Source organism: Onychomys torridus, chromosome 3 (genome assembly GCF_903995425.1).
Source record: "Onychomys torridus chromosome 3, mOncTor1.1, whole genome shotgun sequence".
NCBI classification, from domain to species: Eukaryota; Metazoa; Chordata; class Mammalia; order Rodentia; family Cricetidae; genus Onychomys; species Onychomys torridus.
In genome coordinates, this window is record NC_050445.1 from 70,274,587 (window position 1) to 70,299,389 (window position 24,803).

Genomic DNA, 24,803 nt, shown 5'->3' on the forward strand with positions numbered 1-24,803 from the left:
ATTTTATGTTGCCATGGTGCTTAATCCCCGCAGCAGGTAATCATAGATTCTTCAAGAGTTGTCTTAAGTTTTCAACCACACAGATTAAGTTAAACGATTCCAATAAAATTAAGAAAACGATTCCAAAAACTAGAGTGGATTTCCTCAAAGCAAAGTGATGTGAAATCAGAGAAGTAGGAAAGAGACCCAGGAAGAGTAAGTAAACAAATAAGAGTATCACATACCAGTAAACCAAGATGAAGTGTTCAGGACTGCCAGGAGTTTGAACAATTCTGATTTGAAACCGCGGGAACCTGAACAAGGACGGTGACTGTAAGAAGGAAGAAATGCGCTCAACTAATTACCAGGAAGGGGAAAGCAGCTGGAGAAACAGAGAATAGCCATCTGCTAGACAGCGAGTTTGGATCACTGTAGAGCTAGCTGTGTTCCAGGCAACCTATTAGATGGACCTAAGGAGCACAGGGAACCTTCCGGTGCCCGCAGCTAAGCTAGGCTGAAGCAGAAGCAGAAACCCAAGTTCAGAAACTCCTCCCACCAACCCAAGGACAACTCCGCACTGTGGATGAGGACAAGTGGGGAAACACCAAGAAACGAGCAAAACCAACCAACCGATCGAGCACCCCGACATGCTAGCTGGGCGGCGCAACTCCGGGATACCCAAGACCCGAAGGGCGAGACGCCTGCGGACGCCACACCCGCGCCCGACCCGACTGGACTCGGCTCGGCTCCGCGCACTCCAGTACCCCTCGCCCCTTGGGAGGGGAAGGAGAGCGCGCCGTCTGCACGGGAACGCTCACCTCCGCACCTCGCCTAGCCCTCCGGTCACCCGCTTGCCCGGTCGGCCTGCCAGCCCTGCGCTGCCCAGAAGCCCGACTCGGACGGAAAGCCGCGAGGGTCCCGCCCTGAGCGCGTCGGGGAACGGGATTGGACGGAAAGCCACGAGGGTCCCGCCCTGCGCACGTTGGGGAACGGGATTGGACGGAAAGCCACGAGGGTCCCACCCCGCGCTGGAAAGCGAGGGCAGACTAGGCTCACTGCTACGGACCTGTGCGGCCCCCGCCGGTTTTCCTAGCTCGGGTTGCATCCCTGGCTGTGGACCCGGGCAACGCGAGCAGAAAATCCGATTAGCGGCTTCGCCGTCCCTGCTAAAGCAGCTTCCTGCCCGATGCTGCGGGAGGTTGGCCGTGGTCCAGAGAGATGTAGGCGGCTCCGCCCACGCACGGGCACAACCCTGTGGATGGGTAAGGAGGCCCGCGGCTCAGCCTGGTTTTCACCCAACCTCTACGCCACTTGGCGCGGTGTTCCTTTCTCTTCTCACGCCCAGCCGCCCCTCCCCCTTGTGAGTGCGAGTCCCCTTTGCACGGCCCAAGCAAGAACTTACAGAGGCATTTTATTGTTTACCCTGTGTACTGGCAAGAGGAAAGCAGTGGCACAGATCCGGTTTGGCCTCGTCGCTTTCTTTGAGACTTGAGATTTGGCCAGACTCCCTTGGAGTCTCCAGGAATGTTCAAGCTTCAGTCTTGGGGCTGGTCTGGGGTTTTTATCCGTCCAAGAAGTAGCATTTTTAATTCAGAGGGTATCTGGGAATTCTAGAGGAAGACTATGAGGTTAATTTAGTTTCACAGGTAAATGCATTTTTCATTAACCTCCTGAAATAAATTGTCTCAATTTTAATCATATATACACTGTTTATTTCTTCCACTGTTAGATTTTCGTGGAAGGAAAAAATATTTTACACGCTGTGGTCTGGTTATACAACGCGGTTTTAAAAATTCATTTCAGTTAATACATTAAAAGCCTCAGTCTGTCTTTCTGAATTCCTTTTGGTGGTAAAGTCTGCCCTGAACTGAGACTATGTGTCATTGAAGGATTTGGTGTGAACGGTCATCAGTTTTCTACAGAATTACTAATGCGATTCATGCCTGTACAGCTTCCTGGAGATATTATGTAATCAAGCTGAACCACCTCTGTAAGCTTGTCAAAGTGACTGTGATAAATCACTTTTCCCCTCATGGTTGTAAGTGTTACACTCCGGGTAATGTTAAATTTTGCTTACAAGATAGAATTCTTAAATTGATGGAGCTTCTCAAAAACCTTCATTGTACTTTTTTTAGTTAAAAAAAGATCGGCACCGCTTTAAAAATTTATGTATATTGAATGTTTGCTGGTGGCCAAGCATTTAGGATCACTTACCTTTTCTGTTTTTGCTTGTTTTGTTATAAGGATTAACTCAGGCCTTTATACCGTTCTCTACCACTGAGCTATATCACAACACTACTTCACTTTCCTCTTCCTGGTCTCATTAAAAACCAAAGTGTTTCTACAAAGACTGTGGCTTCTCAGAAAGAGAGAAAATTGGGGGACTCAACAGGAGTGAAACATGGAGTATGGAGAAAAAAATGACAACCTATGTAAAAACATAGACAAGCAATTTCTTTAAAATATTTCCTTCCGAATGTATAATAAATTTTTGGATGTCAAATTTCAAATTATGTAGCATTCAGATTAAACTTGAACAAGCTTGCATTTCTTTTTTCTTTTTTTTTTTCTTTTTTTTTTTTGGTTTTTCAAGACAGGGTTTCTCTGTGTAGCTTTGCGCCTTTCCTGGAACTCACTTGGTAGCCCAGGCTGGCCTCGAACTCACAGAGAGATCCGCCTGGCTCTGCCTCCCAAGTGCTGGGATTAAAGGCGTGCACCTCCACCCCCGGCAAGCTTGCATTTCTTAGCCCAGGACAGACAGATTTGATTGGTGAGGAAGATGTGCCAGGCATTTGGAGTATATTTTATAGGAACAAGTTTTCCTGAGACATTGATTGCTAATGGTGATTATGACTTCTTTAAGTTTCTACAAAAATCATTCATTTGTAGCACTGTGCAGCTCTTCCTCATTATGCCACACATTTAAAAGACCTTTACAGACAAGTCTGGATACAGTTGACCACAAAAAATTATAAGATACTGGATTCTCATTTCTATCTCCTTAGCTAGCTTACTAATAAGACTTGTAAATTTAATGGAGTGAAGTATAATACAGCACTCTACCCTAAATTTATCCAAAAGGAGCAAGTTGAAGAAATACTTACTGAAATGAAAAGTATCGCCCAGGACCCCCAGGACCAAGAATGAGAGACAAAGACAGGAGGATGTCGAGGATGGAGAAAAGGACGGGAACAGGAGGAGGGACAGGAGGGTCTGTCCCAGAAGGACGGGCCGCCTCTGGATAGAGAGGAGACCAATGGGGTACATAGGAAGACGGTGGTTTATAAAGGCACAGGGGCAATGGTGAGGTGTTAAATTTTAATTGGACATGTTAATTAGGTGAGCCTAAGGGGCTTTTGATTGCTGGACTTCAGTACTTTGATAACTGGACCTTGGTAGTGAGCCTCAGGAAGAGGAAGTGGCCAGGTAAGTGTGTAGTCCTTGGCGGCTGGCTTTAGGGATGTAATCTGATGGTTTTTAGCAAGGCGGAGGGAATGGAGAGAAGGGCAGGGCCTGCCAGAGCCATGTTTGCCATGCTCAAGCTGGCCAGAGTCCCTTCACTATATTATCTTATTTTTAATGAAAAGAGGTAGCAGAGCGTGGTTATTTTGACAAACAGACAACAGCAAACTAAAGGATGCTAGATACAAGTAGATGATGTTAAAAATTAACTGTGCTGTCTCACTGGATCCTCCAAAAACTGACCCTCCTTATCCAGAGCACATGCACACTGTTTCATACAGACTCACTTTAGCACTAATGATAGATGTTGATTGTCATTAATGATATTCATTTATATGAAAGTTTGCCCCCCATAATCCTGGGGGAAGTGTTAGCTTAACTATGGCCTTTTTATATCTCAGACAAGTTCTTTACTGCTAAACTAAGCATTTAAATTCTTACAGCTGTATTGAGATGTAATTTACAGACTCAAAAAATCACCCTCTTTAAAGTGTATAAATAGATATTTTAACTCTATCTACAACTATGTAGTCTATATTAATTAGCCATCTGTCCCCGTGATAAAACACTGACCAGTTCTGTTAGACCAGGATCCACGGAGGCAACAGCATGGCAATAAAAAAGACTGAGCTCTGCTGAAGCAAATTGTCCTTTGATCAGAGGTCTCTCCTGTCCCCTGCAGCTGCAAACTAATGGAGGCTGTGTTTATCTTATGAGGAGCTTGCAGATCCTAACCTGCAGGAGCTGTTAGCAGGCCAACTTTCCTGTCCAGAGTCTCTCAGCTCACCTGAGGTCTCATTGGTTCTTTTCAAACCAGCTTGAGGAAGAAGGGCATGATTTGGCTCACACTTCCACATCACAGTCTGTAGTAAGAGAAGCCAAGGCTGTAACTGAAGTGGAGACCATGGAAGAATACTACTACTTCCTGGCCTGCTCAGCCTGCTTTCTTAACTCAGGACTACCTGCCAGCAAGTCTTATCACATCAGTCAGGAAAATGCCTGAGACAGGTCCCCAGGCCAGTCTGATGGAGGCAGCTCCTCAGCTGAGGGTCCGTCTTCCCCGGTGACTCTAGTTTGAAACTAAGCAGCACACAGTCATAATGTAATTTTTTAGAACATTTTGTCATTCCCCCAAAGAATTACCCTTAGCAGTCACTCAGTATCCAGCCCTACCCTCAGCTTTCCCAGCCCTCTGTAACCAGCAATGTACTTTCTGTTGCTGTAGATGTACCTAATTCAGGTATTTTGTATGAGCTGAATCATACATTATTTGACCTCTTGTAACTGGAATTTTTTTTACTTACATTCTTCTGGTGCATCTGTGTTTAGTTTATGACAGCATTTCTTTATTTTACCAGGCCAAATAATACCAGATGGATATACCATATTTTGTTTATCCATTTCTCGAGCAAATGTTACCACCTTTTGATTTTTTGTGTTTATGATTGTGTGTGTTCATATGTGTATGGTGTGTGTGTCATATGTATGTATGAGAGAACAACCTTTGATAGTGTTCCTTGGGTACCATCTACCCTTTTCTCTTCTTTTTTAGATAGGTTCTCTTACTGGCCTGGAACTCTCCATGTAGCCAAGGCTAGCAAGCCCCAGAGATCCTCCTGTCCCCCCTTGCTTCTCCAGCCCCAGGTTGCAAATGTGTACCACTACACCTGTCTTTTTCTAAATTGGGTTCTGGGGTTCAAACTCAGGTCCTCATGCTTGCAAGCCAAGCTCTTTATTGACTAAACTATCTCCCCAACATTTTCTTTTTTGAGATAGGGTCTCCTGTAACCCAGGCTTGCCTTGAACCAACAAAGCAAGAGGAGATGTCTTGGAACCTTTTGGCCCTCCCGTCTCTGCTTCCCAAGTGTTGTACCGCCATGCCAACATTTCTTTTGATTTTTTAAAATAATCCTACTATACACATACAAGTTTTATGTGAATATATGTTTTCAGTTACCATGGGTATATCTTAAGTGTAGAAATGTGTTATATTAATCCTATATTTAACACTTTTAGAAAGTGTCAAGCTGCTTTGCAAAGTGGCTGTAACATTTTACATATCTGCCAACAATTTTCCACTTCCCTAATTACAGTAAGGTAACAATAGCATTTGGACTGCCATTTTCACTACCACCAGCCTAGTGAGTATGGCTTATAGGTTTTTATTTGCATCTCTGCAAACACTGACATCATTGATTTTATGTTCAAGTACCATTTATACGTCTTTTTTTTTTTTTTTTTTTTTTTTGAGCTAAGGACTGAACCCAGAGCCTTGTGCTTGCCAGTCAAGTGCTCTACCACTGACTGAGCTAAATCCCCAACCCATATACATCTTTTTAAAAGAAATGTCTTTTCTGGTCCTCACTCACACTTAAATTACTCTTCCTCCTATTGTTGAGTACAGTCCTGCCCTCTGAACCACAGTGCTGTCATCTCCAGAGTCCTATTGGTCTGCTTGAAAAACATCATCATAGCTGGGCTTGTTGACTGCTGGTATTCCCTCTTAGGAGGAGAGGGCAGGAGGGTCATGAGACACTTTACTTAGTGTCCAGTCTTGTCTTGCGACAAGTTTTATGCAGTTCTTCCCAAATTGTATACAGCCTTGGAGAAGGGATAGAGCGCATAGATGGGGAAGGACTGAGGGAGCAGTTCCACCTACACAGCCGTGGGGAATCATTTTCCATGCTGACTGCAGACTATCCAGTGTGGCTGCTCTCTGATCACCTATGCTTCTACTCAGAACCCCACACTCAGTGCTCTGTAAATAAGTCTAACATTTATTGGTTCCCCTTGATGAACAATAGTCTATCTATCCATAGGGATCTTGTGGGGAGGGGCAGATGTTGTTTGTGTCTCCTCAGGGAGGGAATTTTAGCAACACAGCTCTTTCTTTACATGTTCTGGATACAAAGTCCCATCTAAGATAAATGATTTGCAAATATTTTTCTTCCACTACTTGAGCTGCCTTTTCACTTTCTTGATAATGTCTGTGGTGGTTTGAATGAGAAGAGCCTCAATGGTTCATGTTTCAATGTGTGGTTCCCAGTCGGTGGAACTGTTTGGGAAGGATTACAAGGTGTGGTCTTGTTGGAGTAGGTGTGTCACTGGGGCTGGGCTTTGAGGTTTCCAAAAACTCAACCCCACCACCACACACTATCTTGCATTTGTGGATCAAGATGTAAGCTCTCAGCTACTGCTCCAGTGCCATGCCTGCCTCCCTGCTGCCATGACTGGTCATGGACAATAACCCCCCGAAATTGTAAGTTCCAGATAAACTCTTTCTCATATAAGTTGCTTTGATCATGGTGTCTCCTCACAGAATAGAAAAGTAAGACAGTGCCTGTTAAAGTACACTTTTATTTTCATGATGTCCAACTAATCCATCTTTAAAATATCTTTTGTGATGCTTTATCTAACAAATATCCTCCAAAGAGTTATATATTTTTTTCTTAATTTATGCCTAAAGGGTACTTTATGGTGTGTGTGTGTGTGTGTGTGTGTGTGTGTGTGTGTGTGAAATAGTGGTACAAATCCATTTTTTGTATGTGGAAATTCCATTTGTCCCAGGACCACATGATACAAAGACTCTTCTTTGTCCAGTGATTTCTTTTTCCCATTTCTCAAAAATCAACATTTCACAAATGTTAGGGTCCATCTGTGGACTCTTGGCTGCATTTGACTCGTCCGTGTGCCTATCTTTATCCAGCATAGTTTGTCTGAGACCTCCAGCTTTGTCTTTCTTTTCAAAGCTGTTTTGATTATTTGGGGGTCCCTTACATTTCCAAGACATAGCATTTTACAATTTTACAATGTAGCTAGAGACTCCAGAATACAATATTTATTTTTCATTTAGTAATAAATATGGGCTTTCTTGTGTGTGTTATGCTAATCGAATCTGCTAGTGACCTGGAAGCATTCTTTTTTTTTTTTTTTTTGCATTCTTACCCAGTTGTATCTTCATTCACACAATTGATATTAGGATGAAAGTATTCACAGTATAAAGTGTGGTAAGAATATTTAGCTCATACTCCATATGTTGCATGATATTCAAGCTTATGGTATCTAAGGACTATCCCAGGACACATAGCTATCCTAAAAAAAAAAAAAAGAAAGAAAAGAAAATGATGTAAACTTATCCTCAAGTGGAATCCAGGGTTGCCTGTTTTACTTTAAATAATTGTGGCTAACCCCTTCCCACATGCTATCATCGTCCATATATTTAAGCACCAATAGAGGCTAATCAACAATTCATATATTCCTAGGAAAATGATATAAATCTAACCTGGAAAATATTATCTCAGCAAACATTCACCCACAGAATTGTGGGTGACCTGCCTAATTACACAGTACATATTCTTTGTCAACATTTGAACTTAACTTTTTTTGTTGTTTTTGTATTTTGTTGTTAAGATAGGGTCTCATTATATTGACTAGGCTGGCCGGTCTCAAATTTATGAGCTCAAAGGTGATCCAGCCTCTGTCCCAAGTAACTGGAACTATAGGCATGTACTACCATTCCTGCCTGTACCTGTATTTCTTACATTTTAGTAATAGTTTTCAAGTTTTAGTTATGTCTTTTAAGTTAACGTGAAATGTTGAAGCAATACAAACAGTTCCAGTTTAGTGTAGCTGGAAAGTTTCTCTCTGGTCACAGTCCATGGTCCCACAGCCACTTATAAAATAATCACTCAGAAGCTTATATAAATTATAACTGCTTGGCCATTAGCTCAGGCTTATTACTGACTAGCTCTTACATTTAAATTAACCCATAATTTTTATCTTTGTTTAGCCACATGGCTTGGTACCTTTTCTCAGTTCTGCCTTGACATCTTGCTTCCTCTGTGTCTGGCTGGCAACCCTTGACTCAGCCTTTCTTCCCAGAATTCTCTTTGTCTGCTTATCCCACCTATACTTCCTGCCTGACTACTGGCCAATACGCATTTTATTTATCAACCAATCAGAGCAATACATATTCACAGCATACAGAATGATATCCCACAGCAGTTTCACATACAGCATTTAGAAAAATGTCAATTCTACCAGGCAGTGGTGGTACACGCCTTTAATCCCAGCACTCGGGAGGCAGACACAGGCAGATCTGTGTGAGTTCGAGGCCAGCCTGGGCTACAGAGTGAGTTCCAGGAAAAGCGCAAAGCTACACAGAGAAACCCTGTCTTGAAAAAAAAAAAACAAAAAACAAAAAAAAAAAAAAAAGAAAAGAAAAAGAAAAAAGAAGACGTCAGTTCATAAGTGTGATTTGTAACTTGTCGCCTTTCTGGTGGAATAACCCAGCACCTCAGACCTCAGACATGATGAAGCTTTGTCTTCAGCTAGTAGACTGTGGTAATTTGATTAAGAATGACTTCCATAGGCTCACATTTTTTAATGTTTAGTTATGAGGAAATGGCACTATTTGAGGAGGATTAAGAGGTGTGGCCTTGTTGGAGGAAGTGTATCACTGGGAGTGGGCTTTGAGGTTTCAGAAGTTTATACCAAGCCCACTTTCTCCTGCTCTTTCTGTGGATCGGGATGTAACTCTCAACTTCTCCAGCACTATGCTTGCCTGCCACCATGATTTGTACCATGATGGTGATAAACTAAACCTCTGAAACTGTAAGCAAGTCCGAATTTAATCCCAGCACTGAGGAGGTAGAAGCAGACAGATGTCTGCATTCAAGGCCAGCCTGGTGTACATATCCAGTTCTAGGAAATCCAAGGCTACACAGAGAAACCCTGTCTGGAAACCTCCCTTCCAAGATGCTTTAATGAGACCTCGATAACAGTCTCACCTCACAGCAGTAGAACACCGACTAATACAGATGATGCTTCTTAGATTGTGTGGTATAAACTGTTTCAGGCCGGGAGGTGGTGGTGCACGCCTTTAATCCCAGCACTCGGGAGGCAGAGGCAGGTGGATCTCTGTGAGTTCGAGGCCAGCCTGATCTACAGAGCAAGATCCAGGAAAGGCACAAAACTACACAGAGAAACCCTGTCTTGAAAAACAAAAAAAGGAAAAAAAAATTGTTTCAGGTCTCATATTGATGTACTTTGTCTATTAAAAATGCATGCACATTTTCTCTTAAATAGAGTGAGGCTATTGAGTTATTTTAAAAACTTCTGGATACTTAAGCGTAATTTCTCCTTTGTCTTTTGTCCTTACATTACCAGAAAATAATCTTAAACCAAAAAGAGACTCTGATAAGGCAGCAGAGAAGGCGTCACGTTTGTCTTGGCCTATTCTCTATTGTTATAACTGAGAACCTCAGGCAGAGTCATTTGTGAAGAATCATTTATTCCTTACACTTCTAGAGTCTTTGCAGAGTCTTTCTGCTGAGACTCAGGGCAGTGCAAGACATCACCATGGGAAGGCAGAACAAACAGCAAGAAAGAGCTTCCTTTCAAACCACTGCCTGGATCATTCATTAGCTCATTCATCTATGACATGCCATGAATGGAGGAATTAGGTTTGCAGCCGGTGAAATTTGAGAACACGTTCAAATCATAGAACTATTCTTCCATGCACCTCAAACAATTTATACCTTCTCTAAGTCATTATTTTTTATATTTGCCTTTCATTTCAAGTAACTAAAATTATAAAGTTTTTAATTACCCAGGACTTTTGTAAAACAATATAGTAAGGATTCTTATATCAGCCATGAGATGAGGTGGAGTCACCCCTAAAGTTAAGTAGCTTTCTATTTAAAAATATTTTTTTAGCCAGGCAGTGGTGATGCATGCCTTCTAATCCCAGCACTCGGGAAGCAGAGGCAGGAGGATCTCTGTGAGTTCGAGGCCAGCCTGGTCTCCAGAGAGATAGATCCAGGAAAGGCGCAAAGCTACACAGAGAAACCCTGTCTCGAAAAACCCCCCAAAAAAATTATTTGATTTTATGTATATGAGTGTTTTGTATGTGCCTGTATGTATGTGAACTCTGCAACTTTAAAACAATACAAAGGGCTGGCTAGATGGCTCAGCTGGTAAAGGAAGGTTCTTGCTGCGAAGTCTGAGATAACAGAAAGAATGTTGGGTGACAGACACCCATACAGACATCTGTTCACTCCAGATATGGAGCCCACAACAGACCAAAGTACACACACCATAAGTCCAACTGGGTGAACCATGAGTTTACAGGGTAGGGGGCTACTGAGAGGGGCAGAAAGTCTCAAAATCGTGGAATCAACCAAAGCCTACCTCAGCCCTGGTGGCAGCTCACAAAGCTCACCTGGAGCATACTGCACAGCCTGCAGGCAGCTCAGTGGTTTGAAAGTCTTCATTCACAATAGCTCAACGGGTCAGAGCCTCTTCCAGAACGCTCAGCTGGCCTCTTCCTCTTTTAGGTGGCTCTGCTGGTCTCTGCTTCTGCCGGGAAGCGCTCTGGTCTCAGAGCACTCCTTGCTATTGGGCTTGCCTAGAACTGACTCTTGGGAATTTTTATTGTTTACTCTTGGGGAGAGAGGGGCCTAGTGAACATGGTCAATTTCAGGGACTTCCTGAAGCTATTTTGAATTGTTTACCTCCTGCCTTAAGGAGTTTCCCTGCAGATGCAATGTTTCACTTCCCTTATAACAGCCTGTTGGTCTACATCCTTGTACACATCCTGTCATAAAATATCCTTGTTTTACTTTCTTCTTATTCCTAAAATCTTAAGTTTTCCTCCAAGATGTAAGACTTTAACCTCTAAAGAAACTGCTACATAAGCCTCTACTCCTGAAAGTTTTCCCTTGACCTCTAAGCATCCTCACATTCTCGCTCTTGCTCTTACACACACACACACACACACACACACACACACACACACACACACCCCACTTGTGTGAGGGTCCAAGAATCTGGGAATAATCTACCACAAAGGACTGGGTTCAAGCAAGACAAAAGTTTGTTTTGAAAAACTGATATATCAGGGAGGTGGCAGGTTTTTTTGTTCCAGACCATGTTCCTACCATGGGGCAGCAGCCAGTTTTAAAGGGAAAAACCACAGTGTTTGGGTGGGAACTCCACCTCAACCCCTGGCACCCTGGCATCTCTGTACCCTAAGAGTCTGGAATGTTTGGAAGGAGTCTGGTGAAAAATCCATCTCGGCTCCCTTCCCCATCTCTTTCCCTGAACCTGCTCCTTCAAAGCCTGCCAAACACAGCTCCTATTCCAGAGACTCAGGACCACTCCCACAGGGGATATATAAGCAGCATCCCCGAAAACAGACATCTCTCAGGCCCATCTCCTTTCTGAAGGGCCAGGGAATCACCCAGGAAATAACCCAGGAATACTTCACCCATTAAACCTGGGCTTTTCCTGATTTGGTCTGATTTGGATTTGCTGTGTTGGTGGAGAGGCCTTCAGGAGGCCTAAAACTTACCACACAGAAAGACAGTTCCTGAGATCCAACCAATCACAATGTAATATGGGGAGAAGCAGTTGGGGACTTTTCTGTAGTGATACACTTCTAGCTTACCAAGGAATTATATGGTTTGGTGGCCCAAACTCAGCTTTGGGCTGACCAGTCAGAAGAGAATTGAACATTTATGGCTTGGCCTCATCCTAGACACCTGTGCAAGGGGGTTGGGTAACAGCTCAGCGAAGAACAAACAGGAACAAAATGGAGTTCCTATTGCAAACTTGAATGTAACATTCTTCCCTCTTCTAGAGGTTCATCAGATCATGGATGTCAAGAGGTCCAGGTCTCATAGGGGACGATATTGGACCTGCAGGACTAGGAGCTTAACTGCATTAATCCTCTTCTGAATGAAGTGGGAGATGGAGTTCAGCAGGCAAGGGACACATAGCATGATTAATAGTGTTAGGGTCCTCAAGACGTCCTATAGAAGACCACCAGTCACATATGCAATCAACAAGAACATTTATTAGAGATTACCAACATATTGGGGTCTAACCATCTAACAAAGTGGCAAATGGTGACCCTAAGAGAAGCTTTCAGGCTCCCTTTAAGCAGGGTTAGGGGAATTCCAGGGAGGGGAGGTTATTCTGGGGGCTGATTGGTGGGTTTAAACAAGAAGTCTACGGGTTGTTATAGGATTGGTAGGTGTCTCTAGTGGTTAGAGACTTTCCTAGCAGCAGGGTAGGGAAAGCTATCTTTAGCTAGCAGAAGGCTGTGGGGTGCCAGCTAATTGGTTGGTTGCCCCTGAACTGTGGTTTTCCCAAGAACTGCTTACTGAGCTCCAGCCAGCTCCAGTAAACCAAAACTAAGGTCTAGTCCCTGGCAGGGCTGTTAGAAACCTGACATGGCCCTTGTCTGGCTCTCCAGCCCTCTCAAATAAATTATAACTGAGGGTTCCACCATTCCCATTATCAGGGTGGTAATCCACAGTGACCAATTGAAAAGGGATTCGAACCAGTCCTGTGTAGCCAATCCTTTCTCTTAATCTTTTCCTGACTAAGCTCAGACTCTCTTTGATCATTCCTGTGTGGTTAGTGTAGAAGCAACACTATTCTCCCAGCACTAGACAAAGCCCTCCTCCCCCAGGGCTAGACAAAGTCCTCCTCCAGGGCTAGACAGAGCCCTCCTCCTCCAGGGTTAGACAAAGCCCTCCTCCCCCAGGGCTAGACAAAGTCCTCCTCCAGGGCTAGACAAAGTCCTCCTCCAGGGCTAGACAAAGTCCTCCCCCAGGGCTAGACAAAGTCCTCCTCCAGGGCTAGACAAAGTCCTCCTCCAGGGCTAGACAAAGTCCTTCTCCAGGGCTAGACAAAGTCCTCCTCCAGGGCTAGACAAAGTCCTCCCCCAGGGCTAGACAAAGACCTCCTCCAGGGCTAGACAGAGCCCTCCTCCTCCAAGGTTAGACAAAGCCCTCCTCCCCCAGGGCTAGACAAAGTCCTCCTCCAGGGCTAGACAAAGTCCTCCTCCAGGGCTAGACAAAGTCCTCCTCCAGGGCTAGACAAAGTCCTCCCCCAGGGCTAGACAAAGTCCTCCCCCAGGGATAGACAAAGCCCTCCTCCCCCAGGGCTAGACAAAGTCCTCCTCCAGGGCTAGACAAAGTCCTCCTCCAGGGCTAGACAAAGTCCTCCCCCAGGGATAGACAAAGTCCTCCTTGTTGCAGGAGGAGAAGGTCTAATCCTCTCCAGTTCTGTAGAACTACCTCCCCCAAGGAGTCGAGAGAGGAGGGCAGATGGCCCATGGACTTTTTTTTTTTTTTCCCCAGAGCTGAGGACAGAACCCAGGGCCTTGCACTTGCTAGGCAAGTGCTCTACCACTGAGCTAAATCCCCAACCCCGCCCATGGCCTTTTCTAGGGAGGCCAGGTCCTGGTTAGTCTGATTCCCCAGAGCCCAGGAATTTAGCTCTCTCTTAATGAGGGCTGCAGTACCTAGACCAGATGCTCCTGCCTTCCAGAGACTTACTAGTAAGGGAATTAGATTGGGCAAAGCCCTGAGCCTGTGGTAAGGGGGTAAAGCTTGAGTTATTCCCATCCCCCATTCACTAGAATAATCATCACTGGCACAACAAAGGGGTTTATAGAGGGAGTAAGCCCTGAGGTGGTCCCAATAGGAGTGTGGAGTGTCCAGTGTCCTGGGCCAGGGCTGCAGTTTAAGGGTTCTGTTACAGTATCTCTGGTACCAAGAGTGCTGCATGTGATAAGTGGGAGAATGGAAGCAAGTCCCTTGACCCTCTATGCCACCAAGGGTAATGTTGATTTCTTTCCCCTGGAGCATCGCTGACTATGGCTGTCTTGTGTGATAGACAGATTTCTGATATGATGTTTCTCAACCCCCATCTGTGCTGTGTAGTACATCCCAATATAATGAGGGGGGAATTCTGGGGTCAAGGTACAGCCAACAGTCCCCCATAAGGTTGGAGAGGAAGAGTTTAAAACGTCGTATGCATATTCTAGAGAGAGAAGGGCTCCAGAGCTCTCTTGGTCAGCCTGGCTAGGGACCAGAACTTGGGCCATTTTTCTTCCTCATTATGGGGCCTGAGCAGGTATGGTTGCAGGGCCTAAAACCTCGCCCTCATCCTGTATAGGGTTCAGTATTCAGTTAGGGCCGATGGGTTTGGCGAGCTATTCCAGCCATGTGGGGAATTTCTGAATAGTAAAAAGTGTCCCACAATCTTTCCAGTCCCATGTCTTCAAAGTCCCCATGTCTTCCCTGTTGCCCAGGCAGTGGATAAACCATTATAAACAGTCATTTGTATCAGATTTAATTTCCCCACCTGTCAGCCAGATTGTTGACCCCACCACCCCACCAATGAGGAGGTGTTTTTCCTTTACCCATGGCCCATGTGTCTGGAGTCTCCAGGAGGCGTGATAATTATCCTCTCCCCCAAAATTAGGTTTTCCTGCTGGGCAGGCATAGAATGAATATTTAGCTAGGTTGGTCTGCGGCATACAGTGCCCATTTGGGGTATGCTGCACAGACTTAATCAACGTAAGACTAGATATTTCAGCTAGGACCTCAGCACTTGTCTATCTAACAGTAATAATGTAATAAAAACAATGTAAAACAAATATTTGAAAATTTCCTTTCTTGAATATCCAGATACTTGATGTTACATATGATTTGAATCTTGCATATGCTAAAGTATCCTCTGAGCCAGAGATAGAAAACCATTTCTATAGGGCTTTATAGCTGTATTGCTTATTAAAGTTTTTATTTTTGACAGTGTCTGTATTACAAGGCAGAGGTGCACAGGCATGGCATAATGTTTGTATTCACATCATTAATATCAAGAGTCCATTCCAAAGATCACATTTGTGGAATCTACTCTTATTTTTTCTTGTTCTATCATGTCAAGTTCATCTACAATGTATTGTTCTAACATGTGAGGGAATTGAAATACACACTGTTGTAACAAATGAAATATAATTTTGCTGAAGTTAGTTAAACACCAAATCCTCATTTAAGAAGATTTCCTGTCAGGTCACTGGTTACATTTTTTTCCAACATAATTTTTTTTATTGATTATTTGCGAATTTCACATAATACACCCCATCACACTCACTTCCTGTTCCTCCCAGATCTGTCTCTCCACCCCTGCGACCTCCCCACTAAAAAGTCCAATTTGTGTTACCCAATGTAGCATGGTCACACTCACAGTGACCAGCCACTTAAAACTGAGTTGTCATGTCCCACCCCCAGAAGCCATCAGCTGTGGAGAGCTACACTTCAGCATCCTTATCACAGTTTTTAAGTGTTCTCTCCAAAGGCTTCCTGTTGAGACTGTTTCTTTCTTTTGGGGTGGCAGAGGTTGTTACAGAAGTCTTCTATGTCTCTCATTCTCAACTGTGAGTCTGCAGCCATCAGTACCATTGCGGAAGAAGCTTCCTGTCCTTTACAGTCAGCGGGAACACAGATCATGGACTTCCACACGGTTTTTGCCTACAGCACAGACCACAGACATCCACATGGCCTCTGGAGCCAGCTCGTGCTATGGACTTCATCATGGTCTCCAGTGGCAGTACAGACCACAGACATCAACCCGTCCCTCTGCTGCAGCTTGGGCCACAGAAATATGAAGAAGGCATTCAGCTAACAATGGCAAAAGCTAACACCTGGAAGAGTCAAGGATTGTTTTCCAGAGGAAAGCCAAAACTCAAGGAGTCTTGGTGATACTGGCTTTTGGCCATATTAGCTGTATCCTGCAGTGAGTTTCTTGTGTGCCATTGTAGCCTTCCCATTTGATTACTCTCACAAGAACTTCTGTGATTGATGCTTTATTTGGGCCACAACTTCTCCTATACATTTAGGGTATTTGGGTAACATTCCCCAGCTGTGTTTATTCTTCATTAGCAAACATCTAGCCAAGGCCATTTTCCAAACAAAAGTATTTCAGCTAAGATACCTTTCTACATTCAAGGACAAACTGCAGATAGATAAGCACCTACAGATAAGAGAAAATAACCACTAGCAATTGAATTCTCAACTCCTTACCTTCACCCCAGTTTATTTACACAAGACCCTAATTTAAGAGATTGACTGCTTACATTTCTGGCATGATGTTTTGGCCACCTGCTAGTTACTGAGTAAGGTAATTATTTCTCACTGACCCCAGGAGACAAGGGACAAGGCCAGGCGGGTGATAGGTGCCAAGCTTCGTTTCTTGTGCAAATTAAGCTTCAATCTTCCCTCTTTTATCTCAGCCAGGTACTGTTCCTAGTTCTAAAGATTCCCGCCTTAGCAATTAACTTAGGGCAAAAGTGCCTTTACTAACCAAATACTGCCCATTGTGACATAGGTTGCCTAGCAACTGAGTATTCTCCCCTCCCTTCCAGAAAGCGGCACAGCCAAGGTAAGATGGGACAGAAAGTGGCGCCTAAGGAAAAAAGACAGTTTTACTTTACTAGTGACTTATACTGAAACATGTAGACTCCTGACATTTTATCTAGCCTCCTCTAAGATTTTAGTATGAGCACATAAATTCCTTTTTACAATCTCCTAATTGATTTTAGCCTTTAGTTGACCCTACCAGAGAACTCACCATTACTCGCTCCCCCTTTGGGTTGTTGTTAGAAGCTGACAAGTATTGCTCTATGTGTGTATCTTACCACCTCTCTCTGCCCTGAAAACTTTAAGCCTTGCATTGCATTACCAAAGAATCACTGCTTGTAAATATATACCAGCACCCCACAGCACCTGTGGGATTGCCTTAGAATAATAAAATGAATGAACTAAAGAGCTCTGTGTGCTTAGATTCATTTGACATCCCTCAGATTAGTATCCCAGCTGCTTGTTCTGGACCCTGGGAGAAATTTTCACCAGCAAGTAGCAGTGGGGAATTTAGTAAGGCCATGGACATCAACACAGTCCCCAGCTGCAGCTGGACATCCTCATGGCCTCCAATGGAAGCCCAGACCATGGACATCCACATGAACCTCAGGCTACAACACAGCTTGGGGCAGAAGCAAGGACACCAGCATGTCCTCTGGCAGTAGCACAGACCACAGATACCAACATGGCCTTCAAGGGCGGCACAGACCCTGGAGGACTTTCGAGGAGGTGCGTTCCAGAAAATGAACCATTCTTCATCTCCGATATCCTGTCATTACTCAGCCAGGGTGATTGTGCAGCCGGGCAGGGGCTGACTCTGTGGAAGCTCTAGTTTGCCACGCAGCACCCTGCCAGCCCTGCTCACCATCGACATGTTCCCCCTCTGTCACAGCCTTCTTCCTCACCTGTCACCGCCAAGGCTTCTCTAGTTTACCTTCCCCACTTTGAATATGCTGCTCCATTCCTCCGTCTTTCCCACCTCTCCATGGAATATCCACTCATTGTAGTGATGCTGCAAACTGTGGTGTGTCCCATGGTAGATTTTTTTTTTTTTTTTTTTTTTTTGCCCATACAGCTTTACATGCAAATACTCATTGCAACAAGTCAATGGTCTGGTTTAAGGTTTCTGTTTCTGAAGCACCATAAATACTGGACCATTGCTGAGACCTGTGCTGTGGATATCGCTCTGTGTAAACAAAATTCTGATTGGCCAATGGCCAGGCAGGAAGTATAGGTGGAACAAGAGAGAAGAGAATTCTGGGAAGTGGAAGGCTGGGCAGAGGGAGAGATACTGCCAGCCGCCGCCATGACAAGGAAGATGTAAGGTACTGGTAAGCCACGAGCCACGTGGCAAAGTATAGATTAACAGAAATGGGATAATTTAAGATAGAAGAAGTAGATAACAAGAAGCCTGCCATGGCCATACAGTTTGTCAACAATATCAGTCTCTGTGTGCTTACTTGGTTGGGTCTGAGCGACTGTGGGACTGGCAGGTAAGAGAGATTTGTCCTGACTATGGGCCAGGCAGGAAAACTCTGACTACAGACTTGTCTTGGATATCCTGCTGTTGCCCAGAGTCAAGGTAATCTTGCAGTTAACAGAGTGTCCAGGGGCACCAGGGGCAGGATCCGTGAGAGCTCCAGTCCACTGCATACCTCTCTGTTCTCTATGCAGACTTCTCCAGAGTGCTACTATGGTGCTTACAGCCTGTCATCTCTGCCCTTCGCCAACCCCCACCCCTGTAGTGGGTAGCCATCCCAGCATTGGCCTGGAAGTTCCAACTCCCACTGAGGCTTCGGGAATGGTCACGCCCACAAGGCAGGGTGGAGGAGGAAGTTGAAGACCCAGGATGGGGAGGAGGGCTCTTGCTTGGTGCTGGGTCACTGGACGCAGGAGGTAAACCGAGCAGAGTTCTCCAGAGAACACCGCCAGACTGCGCCATACCTTACCCAGACCCTACAACCTATCCCTTCATTTGTAAGTTACCCCACAAAATAAACCTCCCTTTTGACTACGTGGAGTGGCCTTAATAATTTCACCAATACACCCCCACATTCTTCCAGCAGGGAGAGCCGCAGCAGCAGAGGCTCCACACTGCAGGCAGGCCCTAGGGCCAAAGACTAACCCTATTCAGTAATGCCATGTTCTCGGTCCGCTTCAGCCATGCTCCGGTTCGGCTCCTATACCCTTCATCGCTAGCGTTTTGCCGTTCCCCCCAGGTTCACAGCTCTGCCCTACCATCTTTCCTTCCAGTTCTTTGAGTCCACTTCTTAAAATCACCACAGGACCTGCCTTGTTTTATTTCTTCTGGGGATACTTCGGGCTCTGCAGACTTCCTCCCCCACCACTGCATCTCCCCTCGGAGCTTCCATGGGTGTTTCTGGCTCCTCTGAGTGCTCCAAAGTCCTACGGTGGGTGCCAGCAACCACTGCCGTCTACGACCACAGCCATGCTTCAGATCGCACAGTGAGGCTCCAGGCGTGCAGTGCAGCTCCACTAGCTGTTTTTAAAACAAGCTCTTAGTGTTAATTTTACTCCCTCCTTCTCTTCTTCTCTCCTCCCCTTTTCCATTCCTGTGTTGATGGAGATTGAACCCAGGGCCTCACAGGGGCTGAGTGGACATTCTCCTTCCTGGTGAGGGAGGCTGCAGCCTAGACAGCCACAGCTCATTTTCTGTTAGAGAGCAGGTGGAGCCCCAGCTCCTGTCGGAACTTCTTACAGCCCCTGACTCCCTCCGGAGACCACCTCCTCCCCTGCTTACCTTTGATTGTCTGGGCAATGTATCTTTAGAGTGTCTTCTCTTGTCTTCTCTCGTCTAGTGTAATTGTGAGGTGCTCTAGTTTTTTTTTTTTTCTCTGAATTTATAGGACCTTTAAAATTGTCTATGTTTGGCTATTGCTTTATTTTATTGGGCCATATCAACGCCCCTTAGCTGACAGGATACACAGTAGGTATATACCAGTGGTTCTCAACCTTCCTAATGCTTCGACCACTTAATTCAGTTCATCATATTGTGGTGACCCCAACCATAAAATGAATTTTGTTGCTACTTCATAATTGTAATTTTGCTACTGTTATAAATCATAATGTAAGTATTTTTGGAGATAGAGGTTTGTCAAAGGGGCCACAACCCACAGGTTGAGAACCACTGGTATGGTCAGCCTATCAACTGAGGTTCAGAGTACTCTGTTGACGGAGAGTGATCAAGAAGCAGTCTGAGCTTTTAGAGACATTTTGTGCAAGGATAAAAAGACAATTTAAAAATTATCCTAAGAAATTCTATGGAATAAGAAATTATATATTCCAAGAGAGGGCTAGGGTGTACCTCAGTGGTAGAGCATGTGCCTAACATGTGCAAGAAAACTTTGGATTTGATTCCACCTGTAAAGGTTTTTCTGGCATGAGGGCATGTTGGCAGTTGGGAGCCAAGGAATATCAACCACAAAGGCACCCAATGCAGCAAACCTCATGCACGTGATCTATTGGGAAGACGCACAGAACGCAGCTGCTTCTGGCCAGGAGCAGAGACAGTAGAGGCTGGGCGAAGGGCAGGATTTTATGGGGTCTTTGGAGCATGTGCAGCGAGCTAGGGGGAAAGTGTAGCACTGCCGGAAATATTGCTTTCCACCGACTTTTAAACATTGTTTGGCAGTTAACACTGAGCCTCGGTGGTGGGATTTCCAAGTCTCCGAGCTTTCTGTGGAAGACTAGGGGCAGTGTAATTTTCCACTGGCCTGTAATAGTGAAACAAGCAAACAACACCCATAGAGGGATTTCTAAATAGAATGTTGTAAACAGACCTTAATGGCTGACTCTGATGTGACCTGAAAAGGCCAAATTGTTGATAGGAATGTGGATTCACATTCACAAAGACTGCCAGAACAGAGAATGCTTTGAAGGGAGCGGGCAAAAGCACCTTGGCCTCAGCACTGCCATTTTGACTTCAGACTCCATTTTACCTGTAGAGTGAAACACAGTCACGTTCCCAAGCCCTGGGGGAGCTGAGAACTTTCAACAACAGACCAACCTCCTCCTTAAACAATAGAAATAGTCTGTTATGCCTCTTAGCTCTTTAAAACATTATGGCTGTTCCTAACCACAGAAAGAACACATGAATCTGATTGGTTGCACTGAAAAGCTCCCATTTTGTGTCGGATGACAATGATGGAATACACAGAAAGTTCCTAATCTTTTACTTCCGATTGGTGAAAATTGTAACTGTAAGTTGGCAACAAATGTTTGTAATGTTTGTGCTTATGAACCCCACTTCTGCCCCTGCTCAGGGCTGCCAGGAGAAACAGGGCTCCCGAGTCCTTGTCCTGCAGCCCTGATCGGTCCGTGACCTGCTTGTGTGGTGATTTATTGAAATCTTTGCAACTGTTGTCTCTCTCCTTGTTTGTGGTGCACAGTGGACTAGTGGTAACAGCTTGCTGAGGAAAGCCGCAGACAGAAGCCCATGTGAGGAACAGCCATCAAAGCTGCAGGTAAGGGACCGGCTGTCTGGAAAAGCTTGGTCTTGGCAAACCTGCCGCTTGTGTTCTTTATGGCTATGCAGCCTTCTGGCTGCTGAAGACAAGCCGCAACTGCATGGTTAAGATACGGAGACTTTTAGAGACTTCAGGAGGAACGTTGGTCCTAAGACCCAGTCAGCAGTTTCGCCAGACTCATCACTGGCAAAGTGTGTGACAAGCGACTTGAAGGGAGAATGATAGGTTTTGGTTTCCGGTTTCAGAAGCTGCAGCCCATGGTCAGATGGATCCATAGATCTTAGACCCAGGGCATGGCAGAGAAAATGTGAGTGAAGATTAGGGGACCAACGCTGCTTACTGTATGATTGCCAGAGAGCAAAAGAGGAATCGGAGGGGACCAGGGCCAAGGAACACCCTCCAGAGGCACAGGGCCAGGGACTCGCTTTCCTCCTCTGGACCTCATCTTTACAGCCCTTCCGCCCCTCAGTAGTATACTTAAATGTCTAATAAACCAATATTACTAATCTAGATACCTCTCAGTCTACTGGACTAGACTGAAGTACCAAGATGAAGTACCAAGGTATTTGTATTTTTGGAACCCAGAACATCTGATGACAATAACATCAGTCTGTGCATCAGAGAAGCAGGCCTCCATGGGATTGGTGATTATGCCCGCACCCACATGTCTGTGGCTAAAAATGCTGTATTAATTACTTTTCTCATCACTGTGATACAATTTCTGACAAAGGCACCTCGGGGAAGAAAGATTTGTCTTAGAGTTTTAGGGACACTCAGTCCATGTAGAAGTATTTGTGGTAGAGTCGCCCAGTCTATATTGGTGGGAGTCTCAGGCAGCTGACCAGTAATGCTCAGGCCAGCCAGTACCAGAAATGACTATTACCTAGAAGGCCTGCCCTTAGAGGTACATCTCTGCCAACCTGCCTACGAGGACATACTTTGGTATAGGTCATGACCTCAGGGAAGCTGCACTGTCAAGTACAGCTCTAAGTCAGCCTTCCAATTGCTCTGCACTCTAGCATGTCCCCGGAATGCAAGAGAGAGTGGTAGCTGTAATCCCAGGTAAGGGTCCCGTGATCCTCCCACCTTTACCAAGCAATGTTAATAATTAATAGCCCCATTTCTGTTGCACAGACCTAGTTATCACCGTGTATTCTATCAGTCACTACATCAGACTCCATGATGGCCACGGTCAGTTAATACCTGGAGAAAACTGACAGCTCCTAATAGCAGTGCAAACCTTTAATTATAGCCTGTGAGTGGCTAGGGCAGAGGGATCTCAAGTTCAAGGCCAGTCTGGGCTGCAGAGCAAGTACCAAGCCAGGCTCAGTGATAAAATGAGTCCCTATCTCACCCTCCACCAAGAAAAGAAAAACAACAACTTGGTAGGGCAAACTTGCCTGTTGCCTCTATACTGATGAACGCTGAGGATATCACTATGATGGCCCCATTGAAACTTTGTTTCAGGTTTGAGATCAAGGAGGGCTTTGACTTCCCTTTACTGATAAGGAACACTTTGGATTTGTTTCAAGCTATTATTAATGCCAGGAATTCAGCAGAAATTCAGTTGCATTGTCTTTTCCTACCCACATTTGTGACACAGATTTAGAAACTCCCTTTGTTAAAAATCACTGACCCTTCACATGGGTCTGCAGATGCCTGATAGACGACTAAAAGCAAGATAAAGTATGGCATCTCTGCTTTCATTTTGTATCTGTCTTCCCTGTCATAAGACTCTTGGAGTCCTGCTCAACTCTGTCTATAGACATGTAAATCATTCAAAACTTGTCTATCTGAAAACCAATGATAGGTTGATTTGCCCTAAATTTACTTAACCTATCCCAAAACCCTTCAAGGCTCATTGTATGAAAATAAAAGTAATTGAAGTGTTTTGCTTTCTGGTTTTAAATATCATTATGCAGTAGCCCCCAGAATGTACCTGGAAGTCTCCAATCATTGTCCTAAGTGTACTGTCACCTTGGATTCCAGCAACCATCAAGTCTCATAGACAGATCATCCCTGAAAGTGTCCTCCTAAGTGGGAGCCATTACCTCAGGATGAGAGCTGGTGCTACCCCAAATATTCCAAGCAGTAGCCATCGTTTCATGGGAACTTGATAGTCCCCCTCAACTGACTAAGATTTCTGTGAGCCCACCTTTCAGCACCAGGGCTCAGATGGTGTTCATCCAGATCCCAGCTTGCTACATTGCTCAGTTATGCACACCTTATCCTCTAGCTTAAAAGCTTCTGTCTGGAATGCTTGTTCTCTGTCTTCTCAGTGTGACCACACAGATTAAAAATCTTCCTTGCCTGTCACAACTTCTCACATTTCCTTTCTTTGGTGGGAGGGGTGGCTGTGTGGTAGGAGAATAGGCAGAGAGTGGGTTCTGGAAGGCCTTAAACCAAGGCAAAAAATTAGGAATGGTGAAGTCCCCCGCCCGCGGTGAGGCACAGGCTGGAGCATGGGGCAGCACAGAGGCACAGCGTGTTAAAACATGGGTGAGCCTGTGAACTGAAAGAAACAGACACCCTAGAGCAGGTGGACCACCGAGGAAAAGTGTCAGAGGACAACATGTGTTGGCAGTGGCTAGCTGGTGTGTGGCAGAAGGAAACACGGAAGTGTGAATGAAGCTGGACTCCCTTCCTCACCCTACCCCGCATTTGTTGTTTTGTTGACCTTTGCCATTCTGACTAGGGAAGATGACACCTCAAAGTTGTTTTGATTGGCATTTCCCTAATTGCTAGGGCCAAAGAACAGTTTTTGAGATATTTCTTAGCCATTTTTTTCTTCTTTAGGGAACTCCCTATCAGGTCCCAGGGCCATTTTTCAAATGGGTCATTTAGTTTTTTGACTTTTTGTTTTTGAGTTCCTTATATATTCTGGATATTAATCCTCTGTCAGATATCTAGCTGGGAAAGATTCTCACCCACTCCATGAGCTTCCTCTTTACCCAACTAATGGTTTTTTTTAACTTAGATTTTTAGTTTTATGAAGTCCCGCATCGATTTGGCCCTAGTTCTTGGGAAATGGGGTCCCGTTCAGAACATCCTTTCCTACACCTGCATCACACACCGCACTGCCTGTGCTTTCTTCTAGCAGTTTCAGGGTTTCAGGCTCACATTAGGGTCTTTGGTCCGTTTGGAGCTAGTTCTTGAACAAAGTGATCACTACGGGTCTAATTCCATTCTTCTGAATGTGCACATCCAGTTTTCCCAGCACCATTTGTTGAAGATGCTTACTTTTCTCCAGCATATGTCTTTGACATCTTTGTCGAATATTAAATGGCTGAAGTAATGTGTTCTCTGCTTGAGTTTTCTATTTTGTTCATGGACTACATATCTATTTTTGTGCAAGGACAATATTTTTTTTACCCTAACTGTTAAAACAGCACTCTGTAGTCATGGGGGGGGGGGGGGAGCCACGGGAAAGGCAAACCATGTGAGTGGCAGTCAAGGGGGCATGGCGGAAAGTTACACCATATAGATACAGCATCCACGCGGAATGTTTTATTGGGGAGAAGGGAGAAGAAGAGAGGGGAGAGAAAGAGGGAGGGAGGGAGAGGAAGAGGAGGAGCACACCTGCTTTGAATAGAGAGAGAGAAAGGATGGAGAAAGAATCAAGGGGGAGGGTTCATCCTAAAAGGAATCTAGGATGGCAGCA

The 24,803-nt window shown here is 44.9% G+C and overlaps 2 protein-coding genes across 7 annotated transcripts in view; one reads left to right on the top strand and one right to left on the bottom strand.

Moving 5' to 3' along the window:
* Nucleotides 1–902, bottom strand: part of Crot (carnitine O-octanoyltransferase) — a 50,992-nt gene extending 50,090 nt beyond the window's left edge. The window contains exons 1-2 of one of the 6 annotated variants that reach the window (XM_036181653.1): nt 798–902; nt 225–310 (exon numbers count right to left, since the gene is read on the bottom strand). The gene's annotated coding sequence lies outside the window, so the exon portion shown is untranslated. The other 5 variants (XM_036181650.1, XM_036181648.1, XM_036181651.1 and 2 more) reach the window with 5 other exon arrangements.
* LOC118580056 overlaps nt 627–24,803 on the top strand; it is a 49,438-nt gene continuing 25,261 nt past the window's right edge. The window contains exons 1-2 of the mRNA XM_036181870.1: nt 627–1,241; nt 21,065–21,139. Of these exons, the coding sequence (XP_036037763.1) occupies nt 627–1,241; nt 21,065–21,139 (690 nt within the window). The remainder of the gene's footprint in view (nt 1,242–21,064; nt 21,140–24,803) is intronic.